Here is a 21,604-nt window from a genome sequence, read left to right on the forward strand (position 1 = left end):
CAAGAGCATGTATGTTTAGAGCATATCTGCAGAGATTACTGAGCCTGATGGGGATCGCCGATAGGCAGCTGGCCTCTTCAGACGTCACTGGCAGAAAGCATATGGGAGGCATGGAAGCCTTACAGAGCTGATTAGAAACTCACAGGCCTGGGTACCACACGGCGTTCCAGGCATCCTGCTAAGCCTCCAGTAACATGTTGCTGTCCAAATGCACCTTCACACCCTAATGACCCATTCTCCTGAGATCTTTTTAACGGGTGTCTGAAGCAGAGCAGTGTTGTAAGGAGTGAGAGTCTGGTTTGAAATACATCTGAGTGGGACTGTAGGGCAAAGATGGTCTAGTTCTCCCGCTCCCGGGGCTTCCACCTAACTGTGGGCAACCTCTCTGCCTTTCTTTATATGTAAATGTAGGATGTACACACACTGACACACACACACAGATACACGCACGAGTGTTGCTGGAAACCAAGGCCTTGTACAGGCTAGGCAACCACCTAACACTGAGTATAAGCCCAGCTCTCTTCTTACTTATTTGAGACGGTATCTAAGTAAGTTGCCCAGGATGGCCTTGAATTCACTCTGTAGCCCAAGCAGGTGTTGAACTTGAGATCCCCCTGAGTAGGTGGAATTACATGCATGTGCCACAAGGTCTTGCCTCTGGCTAGACTTTTAACAATTTAATTTTAAACAGGGCAATGATTAAAAACAAGAAAGTCTTAGGGCCTATGGTTGCCTTGAGTGAAAATTGGGATTCCATATCCACAAATGAGAGAACATGTGACATTTGTCTTTCTGACTGGGTTAACTTGCTCAGTATATTTTTCAGTTCCAGCCATTAACCTGCAATTTCATCTTTCTTCACAGTTGGATAGTATTCCACTGCATATGTATTATATTTTTATCAGGTGAAAGATACATTGTTTCTATTTCCTGGATATTGTGAATAGAATGGCAGAGGACATGACTGAGCAGGTTTTTCTGTGTGATGTTAAGTTCTTTGGATACATGAGGAGGAGTGGTAGAGTTGGACTGTACGGTACATCTAGCTTTAGTTTTCTGAGAGCTTCTACACTGATTTCCATAGTGGCTTCACCAGTTTGCAGTCTACAAACAGTGACTCCTTTCCTCATACCCTCATCAGAAATTGTCAGTTGTTTTCTTGATCTTAGCCAGTTTGACTGGGGGAAGACGAAATCTCAAAGTACTTTTAACTTGGACTTCCTGATTGCTAAGGATGTCAAGCACTTGAAATATTTCTCAGTCATTTTAATTTTTCCCTTTGAGACTCTGTTCAGACTTATAGCCCATTATTTTGACTGAGTCATTTTAGTCTGATTATTTTTTCAAGTTTGTAAATTCTGGATATTCAGAATCTTCTATTGCATGGATAACCAGCAAAAGATTCACCTCCACTCTGTGGCCTTCCTCTATACTCAAATCTTTCCTTTGCTATATAGAAACTTTTGACTCAGTTCCTATTTGTCAACTGTTGGCCTGAATTCAGAGTGGATGGGATTCTATCCAGAAAGTCCTTTGCTGAGCATGTATCTTGTAGGATACTACTCATCTCTTCTTCCAGCAGTTTCCATGCTCCTGGTTTCACACTGAGGTCTTCGATCCATTTGGGGTTGATTTTCATGCAGGGTGACAGATATGGGCTTTCTATTTTTGTGAAGAATGTCAGAGATTTTTTTTTTTAATATTGGGATCACACTGAATCTGTAAATTACTTCTGATAGTATAGTCATTTTCGAAATGTTAATTCTACTCATTCACAGCATGGGAATCTTAGCTCAAAGTATACAGCCTGAAGAATCCACAGAAGCCAGTAGAGTGGAAAGGGACTGTTAGTCACGTGGCGTAGTAGGACACAGGAGCTGTGAACTGGGAGAGGAGGGACTACAGGGACCTTGCCTGGGGATCAGGGAGGATGGTAATAGAGAGGGAGAGGAAGCAAGCAGAATAATTAACACTAATGGGAAGACACAAGGAAACATTTTTATAGCTTTCTTAAATGGAGTTATGTCATATGGGGTGATAATGCTCCCCCCCCCAAATGCCACAGACTAACAAAACCTCCCTCCCTTCAATTTGTTGATCATTGGAATCCAAGAGACTCCCAAAACAATAAAGGTCATTGCCATTGCCCTTGGTGGCCTCCTAGATCTTGAAGCTGAGATCCTATTGCTTCAGACACCACACCATTTGGATATAGCGCTGGAGGAACCACGTGTGGCAAGTGACCTGGAAGGCTCCTCCCTGAGGATTAGCTTTCATATTATTGGAAGGTGCTATGCAAGCTGCCATAGGAAAAAAAAGCAATCAGTAGTCCTGCTCAGCTGTAAAACTTATGAACCACGACAATGACCAGTACAGCAAGATACCCCTAGTGGTGCAATCGTGGTACTTTTATCTTGGGAGGTAACCAAATAGCTGTCTAATTGGACTTAAGGGTTGCACAGTAGGAGGAGATCCATGTCTGGTACTATAAGCCTAGCCAACTACCCACTGCAGGTGAGGTCACTGGTCCTAGAGGAGAATATACTGCTGCCATTAAAAAATTAATATAGTTTCTAATTGTCTTCCAAATATTTATCCCTATGTCCACAGGCAAGTACAGTTCTCACCCCATATTCAAAGAAGCCCCCCCCTTTTTTTTTTTACGAGACAGGGTTCCTCTGTGGCTTTGGAGGCTGTCCTGGAACTAGCTGGTCTCAAACTCACAGAGATCCACCTGCCTCTGTCTCCCGAGTGCTGGGATTAAAGACTAAAGACGTACCCCGTCAAGAAGCCCCTTCTTTTTCCCAGCTGATAGATACTTTCAGATACCCACAGCTGGTCAAAATATAAAGAATAAGTTACTATGGCATTCCCAGCCCCAACTGATACAGATACAGTATGTCTACGCCCTTTGTCTAAGGCTCAAGGAAAATTGGAGAAGGGGGAGCAGAACGATTTTAAGAGCCTGGGGACCAGGATACCTGCTATGAGACAGTCTCTTCTAGACATGACATGCTGCAACCATAAAATCTCAACCACATATGGCTGCCTAAACAAGAACTTGACAAGTTAACATGTCAGCACGGATGGGGTAAGTGTCACAAGGTACCATCCCTAGATGAGGATCACAGGCCTTTAATGGCTGCAGAGAGCAAGAGAATTGGCTTTCTCCAGGAATGCGCCCACTGATAGGTTATCTAATCCCAAGTGGTCAGCCCTAAACACATACATGTGGACAACACTAAATGGCCTCAGTAGGTTGTATAAACATACATATATATATGTACCCACATACATATATTGTATACATATGTAAATGACAATGGTAATTATAGAAGAAGTCATGATTTTGAGAGGGAGTTGGGACAGGAGAGGAGTTGGAGGGGGGGAGGGAGGGATGAAATGATATATAGTACTCAAGTGTAAAATTCTCCCAAATTTTTAGTTAAAAAAAAAAAAAACTATGACTAGGTGTTGTTGTAGTGTGACTGTTACTGTTCCCCATAAGCTCATAGAGAATGGCACTGTTAGGAGGTATGGCCTTGTTGGAGTAGGTTTGGCCTTGTTAGAGGAAGTGTGTCATTGTGGGGGTGCGCTTTGAGGTTCCTTTTGCTCAAGCTTCGCTCAGTCTAACAGTCTACTTCCTATTGTCTTCTGATCAAGATAGAGCCAGCACCATGTCTGCCTGCATGCCACCATGATGATAATGGACTGAACCTCTGAAACTGTAAGTAAGCCACCCCAATTAAATATTTTCATTATAAGAGTTGCCATGGTGTCTCTTCACAGCAATAGAAACCCTAAGACACTGGGCCTAAGAGAAGTCTATAATGACTCTGAGATTTCTTGGTAGAAATCTCATTTCCAACTTGAAAGCCATGCCCTTGTTGGCTCACAAGGGATCTGTGCCTTCCCAAGAAAAGTCTTGAATCATAATAAAAGTCTTGGGGGGGGGCAGAGAGATGGCTCAAGTGCACACCAGCCCAATGACCCAAGTTTGGATCCCTGGAACCCATCTAATAAAGCCAGAGATGGCAAATACATCTGTAATCCCAGCCCTTCTCATGGGGAAATGAGAGATTGGGTAGGGGAATTGCCCGGAAGTTCATGGACCACCTAAAGCACAGAGTATAGCTGCAGAATCCAGAGACAACACTACCTCCAAAAACCAAGGTAGAAGGCAAGAACTGACTCTTGGAAAGTTTCCCCTGACCTCCACAAGTGTCCTGTGATACACATACTCCAGGAAAATGCCTGACCACATGCGTGTGTCAGTAGCTAACCTCATGGAGCCATTGCCCACATAGAACAAAGAACCAGTGATGGCTTCAGGCCTAATGTTGAAAACCACCACCCATGTGCACTCAGCACCAGCCTGGTAGCTGCAGGCTCACCTGCAAAGGCCATGGCCAGTGAGCATGCCCCCACTGTCTTAGCCTTACCGTGTTGCCAGCAAAAAAGTGGACCAAGGGGTCCACCCATGCAGATGTGGTTCTTCCAGCATTACAGGGCTCCCTGCCTTCCCAAGCAATGCCAGAAACCAGACAAAACCCTGGATGTACACCTCAGTAACTAAGATCTGGGCCACTGTTGGTGACAATGGCTTGTACTGTGAAATTCCAGCTTCCTTTGGGACCAAGTCAGCATCAGTTCCTGGCTTCAATACGGCCATTGCTCGGCCCTAAATTGTCCAATTGTTAAGAACACCAGGGGTTTCTCACTGCAATTTAATAGTCTCCTAAGCAAGCATGGCAACTAAGCCATGTTGTTTTACCACTGGGATTAATAAGAGAAAAATAGGAATGAGAGTTGGCAGGGATGCTGAGGTTCCAAGCCGTCTTGAGACTCTGCCACAGATGAAGAACCCCAAGAAGAAACACCTCATCGTTTTATTTTTTATATGCATAATGAAAACACTGTTCTCACCCCAAGGGTGGGGGAGATGAACATGTTTTATTCAATACTTGCCATCACTGCATTACACTTGGTGAATTGGCTTCCAAAAGAAAAATTAGAATGAAGCATCTGTGGCCTGGTTCTTCTGCTTGGTTCTGCATGTAACCAGAATGGAAAATAGTTTAGGAATATAGGATAGGAAAGGAATATAGCTAGATAGCCAGAGATAGGGGAGAGGCCAGAAGTCTAACTAAATTGGAGGGATGTCCAAGGAAGCAGGGATATTTTAACCTCAGAGCCCTTTACTCCCTGTATTACTTTTCTATTGCTGCAATAAAACACCATGACCAGGGCAACTTATAGAAGAAATGGCTTATTTGGAGCTTATGGTTCCAAAGGCACGAGTTATCACAATGATGACACAGAACCATGGCAGCAGGCAGGGATGCCAGCTGAAGTAGAAGCTGGGGGTTCACATCTTGAGCCACAAACAGGAAGCAGAAAGAGCAAATGGAGAAATAATCTTTAAGCCCTCAAAACCTACACCCAGTGGTGTACTTCTGCCAGCAAGGTCACATGTCCGAACTCTTCGCAAACAGTACCAAACTGGGGACTAAATATTCAAAGGCATGAGACCATGGAGGAACATATACCATTCAAAACCACCACACCTCTATAACTTCCACTCATGCTCACCACTTAAAGTGGGGGCTAACACCTCCACTACTGTCCACTGGCCATGACCTCCTCCACCAGCGTGCCAATACAATAGTGCTTGTAGACTATTGGAGCAAAAGTGCTAAAACTGCTGACTTTGATGATCTCAGTCAGGGCCAAAATGTGATCACAGGTTAGATGCTATCCTAGAGTTTCTGCCCCAGCTTTCACTAGCAATCAGCAATGTTTATCCATATAGTTTACTCTGGCTGTGTTAGCTATAATGTACAAGGACGATTAGCTGGTCATGGAGACATTATGCCCACAAAGTCTACAATATTGACTGCCTGACTTTTTGCCCCAACGTTTGTTATACCTGCTCTAGGAGTCCTTTCTGAGAGGATGAGCCAGGAACTTCTACCCTCAGCTGATGGGGAAATGGAGACCAGGGTGAGCAGATGTTTACAGGGCATGCCTTCAATGTTACTGAGGATTAACTGAACCTGAGGAGGTGGCCTATGGGAAAATAGCACCCCCCAAAAAAATACTAAGGGTGGAAAGAGGTCTGTGAGGAAGATATGGAATCTATTTCCCACCTACCTGTGGCTACACAGGTTCCTACTCTGAGCAGACTGACATAATCCTGAGCATTTTGTTTTAACTGAAAAGAGGCATAGATGGTCTTCATCCACAGCCCTCTTCTGTTAGCTTTTTTACCCCTTTGTCCAAAAGCCACTTTGCCAGGTGGCCTTAGACAGATGGATGTGTGAATCCACAGAACCAAAGGCAATTTTATTAGGCATTTTCTAGAATACACCATCTCCATTTGCATATAGTGACTTGCCTGTTCTGCTTTCAAATCCGCAGTGTTTCCAGATGCCTCATCAGAGTCTAGGCTCATGAGTCTGCCTGATCATCCCCTCCATGCACCCCTCCCCCAAACCTAGCTCAAGTCCCGCACCCAGTGCCCACATCCATCCATCCCCTTCCAGAATTGCAAAAGGAAGTTCTTCTGGGACCAGATCATCACTGTGGGATTGTTTGTCCTCATTGTTGAGGCTCAACTGGTAGGTTTTTAGAAAACAATTCCTTATAAGGCATGCAATTAAATTCATAACTTTCTAAAAATTCTAAAAATAATCCTCGCTCTCAGCCTCACAGGCAGCTGGAGCTTTGCAGGTGGGTGGAGAGCCAGGGGCTGCAGGACTGATGAGCACGTGACAGTGAGGCAGCCTCAGAGCACCAGGCCTGGGGCAGCCGTTACTGTCAATGTCTAGCTCTTACCCAGTCCTCTTCCTCCAGCTTGTGCCCATCCATTTAGGAACAGATAAGGAATTTAGGAACTAAATGCCTCCAGGCAGAGTTCAATTTCCTTCTGAGACACACGTTCTTTTGAGAAATGTTCTTTTGAGATTCTCTCTAGTGATTTCCAAACACTTTCCCAGTTGCATCAATATTAGGGGACATATCTTCCATCTCAGGGGGTTGCTTATCTGGAGTTTATCTGTCAGCAGGTGGGCTCTCTGGAGCTGGCGGGTGAACGGGACACACTGAAGGACTTTACCCAGGCTGGTTGGGAGTTGGGCCATGTTACACCATCTCTGGGACCTGCCAGGGGCTCCACAATGCTGTCACTTAGTCCCACAGAATCTGTAGAACCAACGCCGGTAGCACTGAAGGACCATTAGAGAAAAAAATGGCCTTACGGTTTACAAGTGACAATTCTTCGTGTCATCTGCTGCAGACAGACATACCAACGTTCCTCAACTCAGTGTTCAATGTAAGGGCTTATATATCTGTGTGTGACTTGGGAGAGTCATGGGGACTCTGAATCCTTATCCTCAGATAGGTTGGGGCTATAGGACTCAGTTTGTTCAGTGAAACGTGGGCAGATATGACATATATCCTTGAAGAAAAGTTTGGGTCACTGTACTGTTGCCACATTTTCTTTTCTTTTTCTTTCTTTCTTTCTTTCTTTCTTTCTTTCTTTTTTTTTTTTGAGACAGGGTCTTCCTGTGGCTTTGGAGCCAGTCCTAGAACTTGCTCTGAAGACCAGGCTGGTCTCAAACTCACAGAGATCTGCCTGCCTCTGCCTCCCTCCCGAGTGCTGGGATTTAAGGCATGTGCCACCAAGGCCCGGCCTGTTGTCATGTTTTTACTCCAGAAAGCACCCTGTGCCAGTGGCCAGCAAAGGTTTTCTGTAAAGGACCTAGTAATACTCCAGACTTTGTGGATCCTACAAGCACCTCTGTGAAGGCTTAATACAAACGAATGGGCGTGGTCATGTTCTACTACACCTGTGATTTACCAAAGCAGGCCATGCGCCATACAGCCCTGGGAGGAAACTGAGAGTCAAGCCCAGGACTCACAGGTTTGAGTGGGAAACAGGCTCCCCTTCTTAATGTTTCTAAGAGTCAGGGGCTGCTTGCTTACACAGAGTGATGATGCAAGGTGCTCCCCACAAACTGTCCACTTCAGTTTCTCAGGCAGTTTGGTGACAACATCGGTCACTTGCTTGAATTATGGGAAACTTCCCTAATAAGTATATTTCATTCAATGAGGAATAATATATATATATATATATATATATATATATATACACATGGTGTGTGTGTATATAATTATTGTCTCATGATATAATAGAGTTGAAAAATTCTTATTGCTTAGTGATAACGTAATGGTCATAACATGATGGTAAGTTACATTCCTTTCTTGTTTGTGGTGATGTTGGTGCAAACATGCATACTGTGTGACAGATTTGTAAAAGTATGGCACACAAGTCACATACAGCACATAATACTTGTCAGTGAGAACAAATGGCTGATTGGTTTATGTATTTAACAAGTACTTTAACTTGTGTATACATGTGTATATATAGTAGCTTTGTATGTGTGTTTGCAAGTACACACGTGTATGCAAATGCATATGAAGGTCAGAGGACAATCTTGAGTGTTGGTGCTCAGGTATCTTCTACCTGTTGTTTCAGATGGGGGTCTCTCACTGTCCTGGACCTTCACAAAGTAGCCTGGGCTAGCTGTCCGGTGACCACCAGAGAGCCACCTGTCCCCGCCTACACTGTTCTGGGATTAGAATCACAAACTGCTATGCTGGTTTTTGTTTTTGTATTTGTTTTTTCTTAAATGAGGGCTCTGAGGAGCCAAAGTCAGGTCCTAAAGATTACAAGGCAAATGTTTTGCTGATTTAGTCGCTTCTCTAGCTAGCCCTTTTAAAAGGGTGTTTTGGGTCTCATTGTGTAGGCCAGGATAGCCCCGAAGTCACTATTTAACCCTGACTGCCTGAGTCTCCTGCTTCAGCTTCCCTAGTGCTGGAATTATTGGCATGGGCTACCCATCTTTGTTATCTCTTGATTGTGAAGGGCAGCCTTTGCAAGTGTCTGTGCTGTCCATCTATGTCTGTGAATGTGTGCTCTGTTGTGCTCACACAATGACAAAATCACCTAATAATGAAGTACTCAAATCATGACCCTTCACTAATTGATCAAACAGAGTTAACCATTTCCCAGTCCTATCCAAATAATTGTGGAAGCAAACATATGAAATTCTTTTTAAAGCTGGTATATATTTATTATTATGCACAGTACTGGGTCTCATAAGGACATCTTCATGCAAGTATATTGTATACTTCGACCACATTTCTCCCTGTAGCTGCCTATCCTCCCTTTTGTTTCCATTCTCCTCCTTATTAGTCCCTTTCATTCTCCGCAGGCCTACCTGTACTATGTAGGTCATATATACAACATAATATATATGTATGCCTATATATATGTATATATATAAAAAATCTAGGATCTACTAATGATATAAAATGTGCCATATTATTTGAATCTGACTTAATTTGCTAAGACTACTCTCTCCAGTTGCATGCATTCCCTTGGAAACAGTGTAATTTCATTCATGTGAACAAAACTCCACTATGTATGTGTACATACACCACACTGTCTTCATTTATCTGTTGATGGACATATAAGGCAGTTCCGTCTGGCTACTGTGAATAGTGCATCAATGAACATAGGTGTGCGAGTATCTCTCTTGATACATTCTGGCAAACACTCAGAAGTGGGATAGCTGGGTCATCTGACAGTTTTGTTTCAGTTATTAGTATTATTATAAGAGTCTCCACGCTGACTTACATAGTGGCTGAACTAATTTAAAATTCCATCAGAGGCATATATAAGAGTTCTATTTTCTCCATCTCCTTGCCAGAATTTGTGGAAATCTTTTCTAACTGCAAATCTGACAGAAGATTAATATCTGGGCTGGAATATACAAAGAACTAAAAAAATAACCAAATACCAAGAAATCAAATAACGCACTCGATAATAGGAAAATGAGATGAACTGGCAGTTCTGAAAAGATGAAATACTATATAATGGCCAGGAAACATATGAAAGAAATGTTCAACACCACTAGCCATCAGCAAAATGCAAATGCAAGATAAATTAAGATTCCATCTCACCCCAGTCGAAATGGCAATCACTACGAAAACATCTGGACTTTTAATAGTGGAGTCAGCCCGAATAGCTTTTTACCTCAATGTTTTGGTTGACAGACTTGTGCCCCCAGCAGAAAGCTGACATGTGACTCCATTATTCACACAGAGCAGCAGTCCTCTGACCTCTACTGAGAGCAGAAAGAATTCTTCAGGCTACAAATACAAGCAGGAGATGGCCATCTGAGCGTCTGCCTGAGCCTATGCTCTGGGAGTCCTAGGCTAGACATTTCACAGCTGCGTCCTCTCCACAGCCATCAAAATGGACCCGGAGCTCATGGTGAGCTGGGAGTGACGGGAGCTGTTCTCTCCTAGAAGGACATGCTGAGTTTTATGCACCTAATTGTTTTATATACAAGACCTTCACTATACGGTGCTGTTGACACAGTTCACAGGGTCCACCCTAGAAGAAAGCTAATGTGTGTGGGCCCATATGTGAGCCAGGACAAAGCAACGGATGCACTCAGACCCTGCCCTCAAGGACCTGTAGGTCTCTGAGGGGTAGCTGTATACACAAATTAGGCTCCACAGCAGGCACAGGAAGTCTGGAAGACATGCTGGCAATGCAGGAATTAATCTGTGACCCACAGACATAAAAGCCACAGAGATGCAGCGGTCATTTCAGATTGTTACAAGAGAAGGGAGTTTGGATAGGAGTGTGCACCTGTGAGTTCGCAGTAAGCAGATCCCCAAAGCACAAAGGGATTCCTAGAGTGGTATAGGGTAGGTGGACAGTGGGTCTAGAGATGAAACTTAGGTTGAATTGGTGGGGGTTAGAAAGGCAACCTGGGGCTGAGTCTCCCAATGTCGTGGGGGTTAGCTCCAGAGGCAGAAAGGTTAGGCTTCCTGCAGGGGTATTCAGGCAAGGAATCTGCATTTTGGAAGATGGGATATTGGTTTGGGATTATACTATTAGTGTCACATTTTATTATATAAAATCTTATGTATACATATATAGGAGTAATATGAAGAAAGGAAGTTACTCTAGTATCTATTGAGGCACTTTTTCAAATGACGTCATCATGCAAATGAGAAAGCCTGTAGTTTAAAAAAAAAAAAAACCCAAAAAATTATAGAGTTTAGAACATAGAGGTTTAACTGTTGGCTGCAGTTCTGGGAAAGGACAACACTTCCCAGGCAAGGGTGTATGAACAGGAACAGAAGGCAAGAGCACAGATACCCGTGTGAGGACTAGAGACACATGCAAGAAAAGTACTTAGGCTGGACCAGCTGGGTCAGTGGAAGGCGCGCTCACAAAGTGGTAGAGGTCACAGTGTTGAATGCCCAGAAAGGTCAGGAAGGTCAGGTGTTGTGATCTTAGCAACACTGATAGATACACAGGTAGGCTGCATGTTGTTGAGCACATCCAACATGAGGAAGCTGCAATGTGCCAGTGGTAAGAGGGCAGACAGGGTCTTTGGAAGCAGGGCTAGCAGTCAGGGTCAACAAGGGGTCATGTGTGTCTCACCACAGCTCAGACTGCCCTTGTGTCCCACAAAGACTCTCAGGAGGAGGAAGCTGCCAAACCAAGGCTTGTGTTGCCACAGGGAGCCCTATGTCAGCCCAGCTATCCCTTCTCCTAGTTCTCTGTCCCTCCCAGGACCTGCCTCCAGGTAGAGTCACTCTCAAACTTACAGAATTTTCTTATCTGGATATTTGGTGCTCAGGAGGCAAGCGGCACTCATGAAGGAGACACTTTCCCAGGTGGACAGGTTTCCTGGAGTTTCAGGCAATTATTACTCTATGCCCTTTTAAGCATCTTACTTTGGTTACTCAAGTGTACAAATATACTAGTGGAAACGTAATAAAAGTTCCACGTAGAAATAGAAGGACCCATAACAATAACAGAGCAGGAAAGGACTCAGCAGTGTAGCTAATTCTGGTTCTCAGCTCTTGTCCTTTCTCTGCTGAAGGAACTTCATAGAGTTGCTCAAAAGGTCCCACCCAAGACTCTTCTCTGAACAAGCATGCTGAGGACCATACTAGCAAGTGAGGAATTTCCATGATGACTGAACTGTACTCCAATGCCATATCCCAGAACCACTGGCAATTACCCATGGAGGCCAACATGCACATTTTTACAAGGCTCTTGATGCCAAGTGGTTGGCCTCCAGGAGAGGCCCCAGCCACCCACAGGAGTTTTGGCATGGCTTTCTTTGGGAGAGTTTTAGGAATCCAGGATGCTAGGCATAGCGGGAGAATAGGACCCCTGGGGATCATGGACAAGTGGCCTGGGCTCTGGGAGTTACCTGGGTGGGTACAGGGCAGGCCAGATGGGCAAGCTCCCCAATCCTGGCTGCAGCACGTGGATCACTGGAGCTGATCAGCACCGGAGCACTGATTTCCATGGAGTGCCTGTGGCTGGCAGCCTGTGAGGACTTGTGCGTCACACTGAGCGCGGTGAACGAATGGCGCTTCTTGGCATTCTTCTTGCTGTCTACACGTCGTTGAAAGGCACTGACTGCTCCTGAGCTACTGAGCATGGGACCTGAGGCCACACTGGCTACTGTGCTGGGGTCAGAGGACAAGAGGGCATCATAGTTGCTTGCAGCGGCAGCGGCGGCGACAGGGCATAGCTTGTCCATCTCAATGAGTTGCTTGGCAGAGTCGTTGAGCTAGGTGAAAAAAAATGGAGAAAGAATTTCATTACTTAAATGTCAGCTACCCTGCACTCTCCTCTCTGCCTCTCAGTCCGGGGCCGAGTTCTCGCTTAGAAAATGATGTGTTTACAAGGTCAGATCCTTCATCTGTGGCTTCCACCATGAGTTTGTACAGGAGAGTAGGGATGCCTGCCATGGGTTTCTTTGCAAAAGTTTCTCTGGGTCACTCAGAGGCATAGAAGCCCTGAAGGGCTTTCTAGGGCTGCCTCGTTGACCCTTATCTGTCTCAGTGGCATGGCGCTTCTTTGGCACAGTGTACAGCTTTGAGGAGAAGGTAAGGTACAGGCCAAAGAAGCCAGCATCTTCAGAAAATTCTGCACATTTTGAGGCACACATCAGTCAGTCACACAAAGCCAAGGAGACAGAGAGGATACTGAGTACCTGCCTTTCCTATCTAGGCTGTATGTGCTGAGATGGTGCAGTAAACAACAACTTATCTTAAGTCACGTCTCTGCTAGAGTGCTTCAGATGCCCAGAATTTTCTGAAGCTGCTGGCTGGCTCTGACTGCAGATCTGAGGTGGCACTTTATTTCCTGCATTTTTTTGTTTGTTTAAGTGTTCTTAGAGGCCAGAAGAGGGCATCAGCTGCTCTGGAGATGAAGTTGTATGCAGTTGTGAGCCACCTGACTTGGATGCTGGGAACTAAACTCAGGTCCTCTGCAAGAGCAGCAGGTACTCTTAACCACTAAGACATCTATCTCTCTAACTCATTTTCTCAATTTTATTATTCTTTGAGAATTTCATACAACATATTTTGATTGTATCGACCCATCTTTGCTATGTCCTCCTAGATTCAACTCCTAACTTTGTATCCATCTTGACATAACAAAACATCACATACAAATTTGTGCTGCCCGTGTACTTTAGATGTGTGGCCGTCCACTGGATCATGGTCAACCAGCGAGGACCATAACTTTAGGAAGACCGACTCTTCATCTCCCAGCAGCTGTTAATGGCCAATAGCTCCATAGCTGGAGGTTAGATTTTGTGATTCCCCCCTTATTCTAATTTCCCTTCTATCTCTTCATAAATCCTTACTCTTTTTCCCCTTCCTTGGAAGGTGATTTCCTCCCCCTTTGGTCCCTTACTAGCTATGTAACTTCTGTGGTATTTGTGTCAAAACCCACACACATATATCTAAAGCTTATAAGTTAATATCCACAAGAGATAACACGTGAAGTTTGTTTTTCTGGGTCTAGTTACCTTCCTCATGATGAATGTTTCTAGTTCCATCCATTTACCTGCAAATTTCATAATTGCATTTTTTCTTAACAGCTGAATAAAATGCCATTGTTGAAATGTACTATATTTTCATCACCCACTCAGTTAATGGACCATTTCCAATTTCCAATTTCTGGCTATTATGAATAGGACAAATGGGGCAACATAGATAAACATGTATCTCCATAGAAAGGTGTAGCTAGATCTTTAGATAGACTAATTCTCAGCTTCCCGAGGAACCTCCACACTGATTTCCATAGTGGATGCACCAGTTTGCAGTCACACTAACACTGGATAAAATTAAAATTTCCCCTTTCTCCTCAACCTCATCAACATATACTGCTATTTGTTTTATTGACCTTGACTATTCAGACTGGGGTAAGACAAAAATCTCAAAGTACTTTTAATTTGAATTGAATTTCCCTGATGGCTAAGGATGTTGACTATTTCTTTAAGTGTTTCTTAGCCATTTGTGTTTTGCCTTTGGGAACTCTCTAGTACTTTTTTTTTAATTGGGTTGTTTGTTTTCTTGATATCCAACATGTTTCAGTTCTTTATATATATTTTTACCCTAATCTCCTATCAGATGTATAATTGGTACATTTTCTTATTCTGTAGGTAGCTTCTTTGCTTAAATGGTGTCTTTTGCTGTAAGAAGCTTTTAGGTTCATAGGGTCCTATTTAATAACTCTTGGTCATAGTGACTATGCTATTGATGCCCGTTCAGAAAGTCTTTTCCTGTCCAATGAGTTCAACCCTTTCCCTGATTTCTCTTTCATCAGGTTCAGTGTATCTGGCTTTATGTTGAGGTTCTTGATCATTTGGAGTTAATTTTTGTACAAGTTAATAAATATGAATTTATTTACATTACTCTATATACAGCTATCCAGTTTGAATAGCAACATTTGTGGAAGGTGGTGCATTTTCTCCAGTGGTTTTGTTTTTGTTTTCTCTTCAGGACTGATTTAGCTAGCTATGCTAGGTTTTTTTGTGTTTCATAGGTGTTGAAGAATCTACTTTAAATTTCTGTTAAGAATGGTGTTAGAATTTTGATGGAGATTTTGCTGAATCTGTAGATTACTTTTGGTAGGATGGCCATCTTTACAATATTAACCCTACCAAGCCACAAACATGGGAGATCTTCTGGCATCATTTTCAAGTTTTTATTATACAAGTCTTTCACTTGCTTTGTTAGAGTAATCCCAAAATAGTTTTGAGGCTATTGTGAAAGGTATGGTTTCCCTGATTTCTTTCTTAGTAGATTTGTCATTTGTATATAGGACAGCTACTGATGTTTGTGTTAATTTTGAATCCTGCTACTTTACTGATTGATGGTGTTTATCAGCAGAGTCAATAGGGTCTTTTACATATAAAACCATACCACCGGCAAAAGGATCCTCTGACTCCTTCCTTTCCTATTGTATCCTTCTGGATCTCTCCTTCAGTGGTTTTATTGCTCTAGCTAAGACTTCAAGTACTGATTTGAATAGGTATGGAGATAGTGGCATCCTAACCTTGTCGCTGATTTTAGTGCAAATGCTTTGAGTTTCTCTCCATTTAGCATGATGTTGGCTGTTGGCTTGCTGTAAAACTGCCTTTATTGTGTTGAGGTATGTCCCTTGTATTCCCTAGACTCTCCAGGACTTTTAATCATGGCTGGACATTGGATTTTGTCAAAGACCTTTTTTGCATCTAATGAGACAATCTTTTTTTTTTTTGTATTTTTTGTATTTCAGTCTGTTTATGTAGTGGATTAAGTTTATTGGTTTATATATGTTGAACCATCCCTGCATCTGTGGGATGAAGCCAACTTGGTCATGGTGGATAATCTTTTTGATGTTTCCTTGAATTCAGTTTGCAAGTATTTTACTGAGACTTTTTGCATCTTTCTCTACAAGGGACATTACACTGTAATTTTTTTTTATTGTTGGTTCTTTGTGTGGTTTTCGGTATCAGGGTGTAGTAGCTTCATAAAAGAAGTAAGAACTGTCCCTTCACTTTCTATTCTGCAGAATAATTTGACAACTATTGCTGGTAGTTCTTTGAAGGTCTGGTAGAATTCTGCACTGAACCCATCTGGCCCTGGGCGCTTTTGGTTGGGTGATTCTTAACTACTGCTTCTATTTTACTAGGGGTTTTGGGCCTGTTCAAATTGTTTGTTTCATCTTGATTTAATTTTGGTGGAGTTGTATAAATCAAGAAATTCATGCATTTCCTTTAGGAGCTCCATTTTGGAATACAGAATTTTTAAAAATTGAGATTATAATATAATTACATCATTTTTTCCTCCCTCCAAACCCTACCATATACTTCTCCCCACTCTCCTTCGAATTAATGGCCTTGTTTGTCCATTATGCCTCTTGTTTTGTCTTTTAGATGGTCTATGGCTCTTTGGAGGAGCATTGTCAGCCCAGACAGGAAATTTTCATTTAAACTATACATATATATTCATTCATCGCATATATTATCGGTATTTTTGGTAGACAATTTATTGTATGATTGCTTAGGACTTTTGCAGACATCCTTACTGCTATTTTACTTTCTTCTCTCCTATATTTATCTTCCTTCCCATCCATTAAAGCTCCCCTCCCCCCGTTTTCCTTATTTCCTCCCATCAGATTAAAAATCTGTATTCTACAGCATACATGTAAAGTATATATGATTTTTTTAAATTTCCTCACTATACATTGTGATGTCTCCCTTTTCTCTCTTTTTCAATTTGGTGAATGGTCTGTCAATCTGATTTTCTCAAAGAACCAAGCCTTCATTTCCTTTATTCTTTGTATTTGTTTGCTTCTACATCATTAATTTCAACCCTGAGCTTGACTATAGGAAATCACTTACAAGGTTGAAATAAAATCTGACCATGTGAGCATTACCTTCCAGAATATTGCATGCCCTGCTCCTGCCCACCCCCAAACCACATTTCTGGAACCTCTTGTTAGCTTAGACACATCTCTGACTGCCAGGCCAGAATCCCTGAGTTCCTTTCCTGTGCTTCTGGAAGTGATCAGATTCAAACCAAGAGACACATGATTTTGGGCAAATTCCACAAAGCTAGATATTTCAGACAAAATGAACAGGAAGAGATAACCAGGAGCCATGGTTGCAGCATGGGGTCTCAGACCACATGTGCATTCGGCAACAATAATTTCATTTTTCATAACTGAATAATATTTCATTGTGTAAATATACTCCATTTTCATTATCCATTATTCAGATGATGGGCATCCAGGTGTTTCCATTTCCTGGGTATTCTGATGAGAATAGCAATGAACGTGAATGAGCAGCTATTTCTAGAATAAGATATGGAATACTTTGCACAAGAATGGTATAACTGGATTATTTCATAGATTTATTTCTAGCCTTTTGAGAAACTACCACACTGATTTCCACAGTGGCTATACAAGTTTACACATCCCCTCAAAAGTGAATAAATGTTACCTTTTCCTACATCCATGCCAGCATTTGTCATTGGTTGTTTTTGTTTTGCTTTGTTTTTTCATCTTAGCCATTCTGACAAGGGTAAGATGAAATTGCAAAGTAGTTTTAATTCGCATTCTCCAGTTTTCTAAGGATGTTGAACATTTAAAATGTTTCTCAGACATTTGTATTTTAACTTCTGAGAACTCCATTTACTTCCATGTCTCAATTTTAAAATTTTCTTTTTCATTCATAAATTTTATATTTACATAAATTTCCCTCTCCTTCTTCCATGTCACTCCTATTCCAAAATCCACGATTTCTTTAAAAAAAATCAGAAAGAGTAAACATAAGTGACTTAATGATGCAATTCAAAATTTGGGAAAACAAGAACAAGCCAAATGTAAATACAGGAGACACCAAAAAATTAATAAAAATGAGGTGAGATTAATGAAAATAAAGAAAAAATTACAAACAATCAACAAATCTGAGTACTTGTTCATCGAGAAGATAAACAAGACAAATAGACTTTGACTTAACTAGCCAAAAGAAAAAGAGAGGACAGAGATTAACAGAATCAGACACAGTCAGGGAAACATTAAAACATCAATTAAATTCAGACTGTTATAAGGGAATGATTTTTAAAAACCTGTACACCATTAAGTTGGAAAACCTAAAAGAAAATTTCTGATTTTACCAAACCACCCAAATTAAACCAAGAAGAGACCAACAACCTAAACAGAACTATAGCAAGTGAGAGGACAGAAATAGGAATAAAGAGCCTTCTAGCTAAGGGAAGTCCAGGGACACACAGAGTTCTACCAGACTATTGAAGAGGCTCTGTAGCTAATCCTTCTTAAACTTCTCTTTCTATTTTTGAACAGGAGTACTCCCTAGCTCCTTCTATAAAGCCAGTATCACTGTAATACCAACATCACAAAAGACACAAAAAACTATAGGCCAATATCCCTGATGAACATAGACACCAAAATGCCTAATAAAAAGAATACAGGCATACATAAAAGAGCACAGCCACCATAGCAAGGCTGACTTTATCCCCCAGATGTAGAGATGATTAGCATATACAAGTCAGTAAATGTAATAAAATTACATAAATGGACTTAAAGATGAAAAATCACATGATCATCTCAACAGATGCAGAAAAAGCCTTTGACAAAAATCCAACATGCCTTCATGAGTCATAGCGAGAGTAGAGAGACCAGAAGGAAAATACCCTAACACAGTAAAAGCTATATATGAGAAACTCACAGCCAACAGCATCCTAAATGAACAAATATGTTAGAAACAGGACCTAGAGTCCTTGAATTGGGTCTGACTTGAGAACCTCCTCCTGCTTCAGGACTAGCTTTCATGGTACCACAGGTTACCACAAAGCTTCTCTCCATGAAGGAGAGAAACAACCAGCAGTCCTACCCAGCTGTAATGCCTATGAACTAATGGCCAGCATAGAATGAAAGGCTTAAGGGTGCAATAGTGGCACCGATACCTTGGGAGCAAAGAGCTCTCTAATTGTCTAATTGGACTTAGGAACCACCCAACAAGAGGGAAACCATGTCTGGTACTGGAAACCTGGCCAACTGCCTAGAGCTACTGAAGTCATGGACCTTGGAGGGGACCCTACAACTACCATTTTATTAAACCAGCATAATCCTTAACTTCATCCCAAATATTTGTCCTTACAAGCACAAATAAGTGTAGTTCTCATCCCTCATCAAGGAGACCACCCTGGAACAGATGGAGATCACTACAGAAAACTATAAGCAGTGAAAATGCAGTTACAGACCCCAGTGTCAATGGACACATCTACAGCACAACCCCTCCGTCCAAGGCTCGGGGATCACTGTAGAAGAGGAGACACAACGTTTGTAAGATCCAAAGGAACAGGGAGTTTGCTTTGAAATTATGTCACAAGATATATGCGTAAAGTCTCATCGACACGACTGCCTCCAAGTGAGCTGAACGAAGGGGACACCAATAAGACATGATAATGTGGACAAGGGAGGTGGGGAGGTGGCGGCTGCAAAGGGTTAACTCTACACAAAGAGCTCCAGGCAATTAAGAAATGCTGTGAGGGGAAGAAATAGTCTTCCTGGGGGAAGAGCCCCACAATTGATTATCTAATATCAAGTGGTCATAGCCCCAAAACAAACAAGTAACATTATTCAGACTGAATAGGCTGTCTCATTAGGAATACATACGCACACACACACACACACACACACACACACACACACACACACAGTCACAGCAACAACAACAATGAAAGAAAAAGAAGCCAAGAATTTGAAAGAGAGCAAGTGCATACATGGAAAGTTTTGAAGGGAGGAGTAGGGAATGATGTAATTGTAGTATAATCTCAAAAAATTAAACATTTAAAAAGTATGCTCCATAAAATTGGAAAATCTAAAAGTAATGAATATCTAAATACACATAATTACCAAACTTAAAACAAGGTGACCTAATCATGTCTGTAACAACCAACAAGACAGAAGCAGTAATTTAAAGATCTATCAACTAAAAAAAGCACAGGGTCAGAGAGTTCAGCGTAGAATTCTAGCAGACCTTAAAAGAGGAACCAACCCCAGCAGTACTCAAGTTATTCCATAAAATAGAAATGGAAGGAACACTTTTGAATCTCTTTTTAGGAATCCAGTATTATGCAGAACCCCAAACCAGATTAAAAAAAAAACAAAAGACGGAGGAAAGATAAGACAATCCTGGAAGCCTCACAACTGCTGTAGTCATGAATTTACAGCACCTACAGTTGCCTACATAAGACTTGTACAAGATCAAGCTGGTCAACATTCCAGCATGGTTGGGGCAGGGACTCATGACCCTCCCCCCCCACACACACACATACCTAGCCTGAGGAGTTATTAGCAGTTGTCTTCTGCAGAAAGGAAAATTAGATTTAAGGGTGTGGCTTCTACTAAGTTGATCACACTCCAGTGGATGACCAAAAACCCATGAGCCATGAATATATAGGCAAGATAAATTGGACTTGGTGGGTTCTGAGATGGAGAGAGAGAGAGAACATGAAGCTGTGTAAGGGCTTGGGTGGGTCAAGGAGGAGTTTCAGGGAGGAAAGGAGGGTGGGTATGATAAAAATCTTTTATATGCATGAATGTAATTCCCAAATGACTAGTAAAAATATCATATTTAAAAAAGAAGGGAAAAATCACTGAAGACATCTAGAAAATGTGGTGATTAACCAAACCTTGGCTTTCCCTTGGGAAGATAGTTTCAAACTAGAGCCCTTAATTATTCTTACTCGGAAGGACTTGAAAGACAAATCAGTAGAGAGGGGATTTGAATGAGTTTAGCAGAAATCAGATGAAACCACATTTTGTTGTTTCTCATTTTGCCATAACTGATTGAAGGGAGGGGCTATAGAAATTCTCCCAAAATGCACGTGCCTATTTGAGCATTTTTGTTACGTCTTAGAAGTGCCAGGATCACCATGAACTTGTGAACAATCTTTGCTAAACAGTATTTCCAAAAGGCAACAGGTGAGTGTTTTCCCTACCGTCAGCAGTATAAATCTTGGTTAAAAAAAAATCCCTTGCCAAGTACTGCAACATGGAGGCCTGAGGAACAACTCTGAGGTTGCAATGAATTCTTGGTTCCTGCTGTAAAATCAGGCACTCCATCCTTCTGAATTAAGGAATTCCCTGTCCACAGCAGGGAAATGCTTTGTGTCACTGTGTAGGCATCAGAGTACTTCTGCATGGCTACATGCCCTCTACCAACATGTCTGAAAACTGTTACTACTGACCAGCCCTGCTTGAAGAGCATGGCAGCCTCAGTACCATATCCCTGCTGGGAAAATGACTCCCACCTATATAACCAGGACCTACTCCTGCTCCTGCTATGAGGAGTCTGAGAAGTTTCTTAATAAGGCAATGACTACCAAGGTGTGGAGGAGAAAATGTGTGACAAGACAATGAAGGACTAGACTGTGGTATGAACAAGTTCCAGAGCTAAGGCATAACAGCAGCACGATGCTTAGTACAGCTGTAGAATTACAAGGATTTCTGTAGCAGGAGTAAACTCCAGCTGTCCTTGCCAATGGGGAAATGAGTAGCTATGTTCGCTAATGGATGGGCTAATTTATTATACTATAGTAACCACTTAACTGCATAAGCATCTTATAAGATGTTGCATACCCTCAATATAAAGTGGAATTTGCTTTTTAAAATGTGGAGGATGCTCTCTGG

General features: G+C 42.1%; 1 protein-coding gene across 1 annotated transcript in view; it reads right to left on the reverse strand.

Moving 5' to 3' along the window:
• The window catches only part of Sh3rf3 (SH3 domain containing ring finger 3), a 255,846-nt gene that overhangs the window by 66,885 nt on the left and 167,357 nt on the right, over window positions 1-21,604 (reverse strand). Inside the window, exon 4 of the mRNA XM_027388339.2 lies at window positions 12,312-12,677. Coding sequence (XP_027244140.1) covers window positions 12,312-12,677 — 366 coding nt within the window. The remainder of the gene's footprint in view (window positions 1-12,311; window positions 12,678-21,604) is intronic.

The sequence above is a fragment of the Cricetulus griseus genome (assembly GCF_003668045.3).
Source record: "Cricetulus griseus strain 17A/GY chromosome 1 unlocalized genomic scaffold, alternate assembly CriGri-PICRH-1.0 chr1_1, whole genome shotgun sequence".
Taxonomy (NCBI): domain Eukaryota; kingdom Metazoa; phylum Chordata; class Mammalia; order Rodentia; family Cricetidae; genus Cricetulus; species Cricetulus griseus.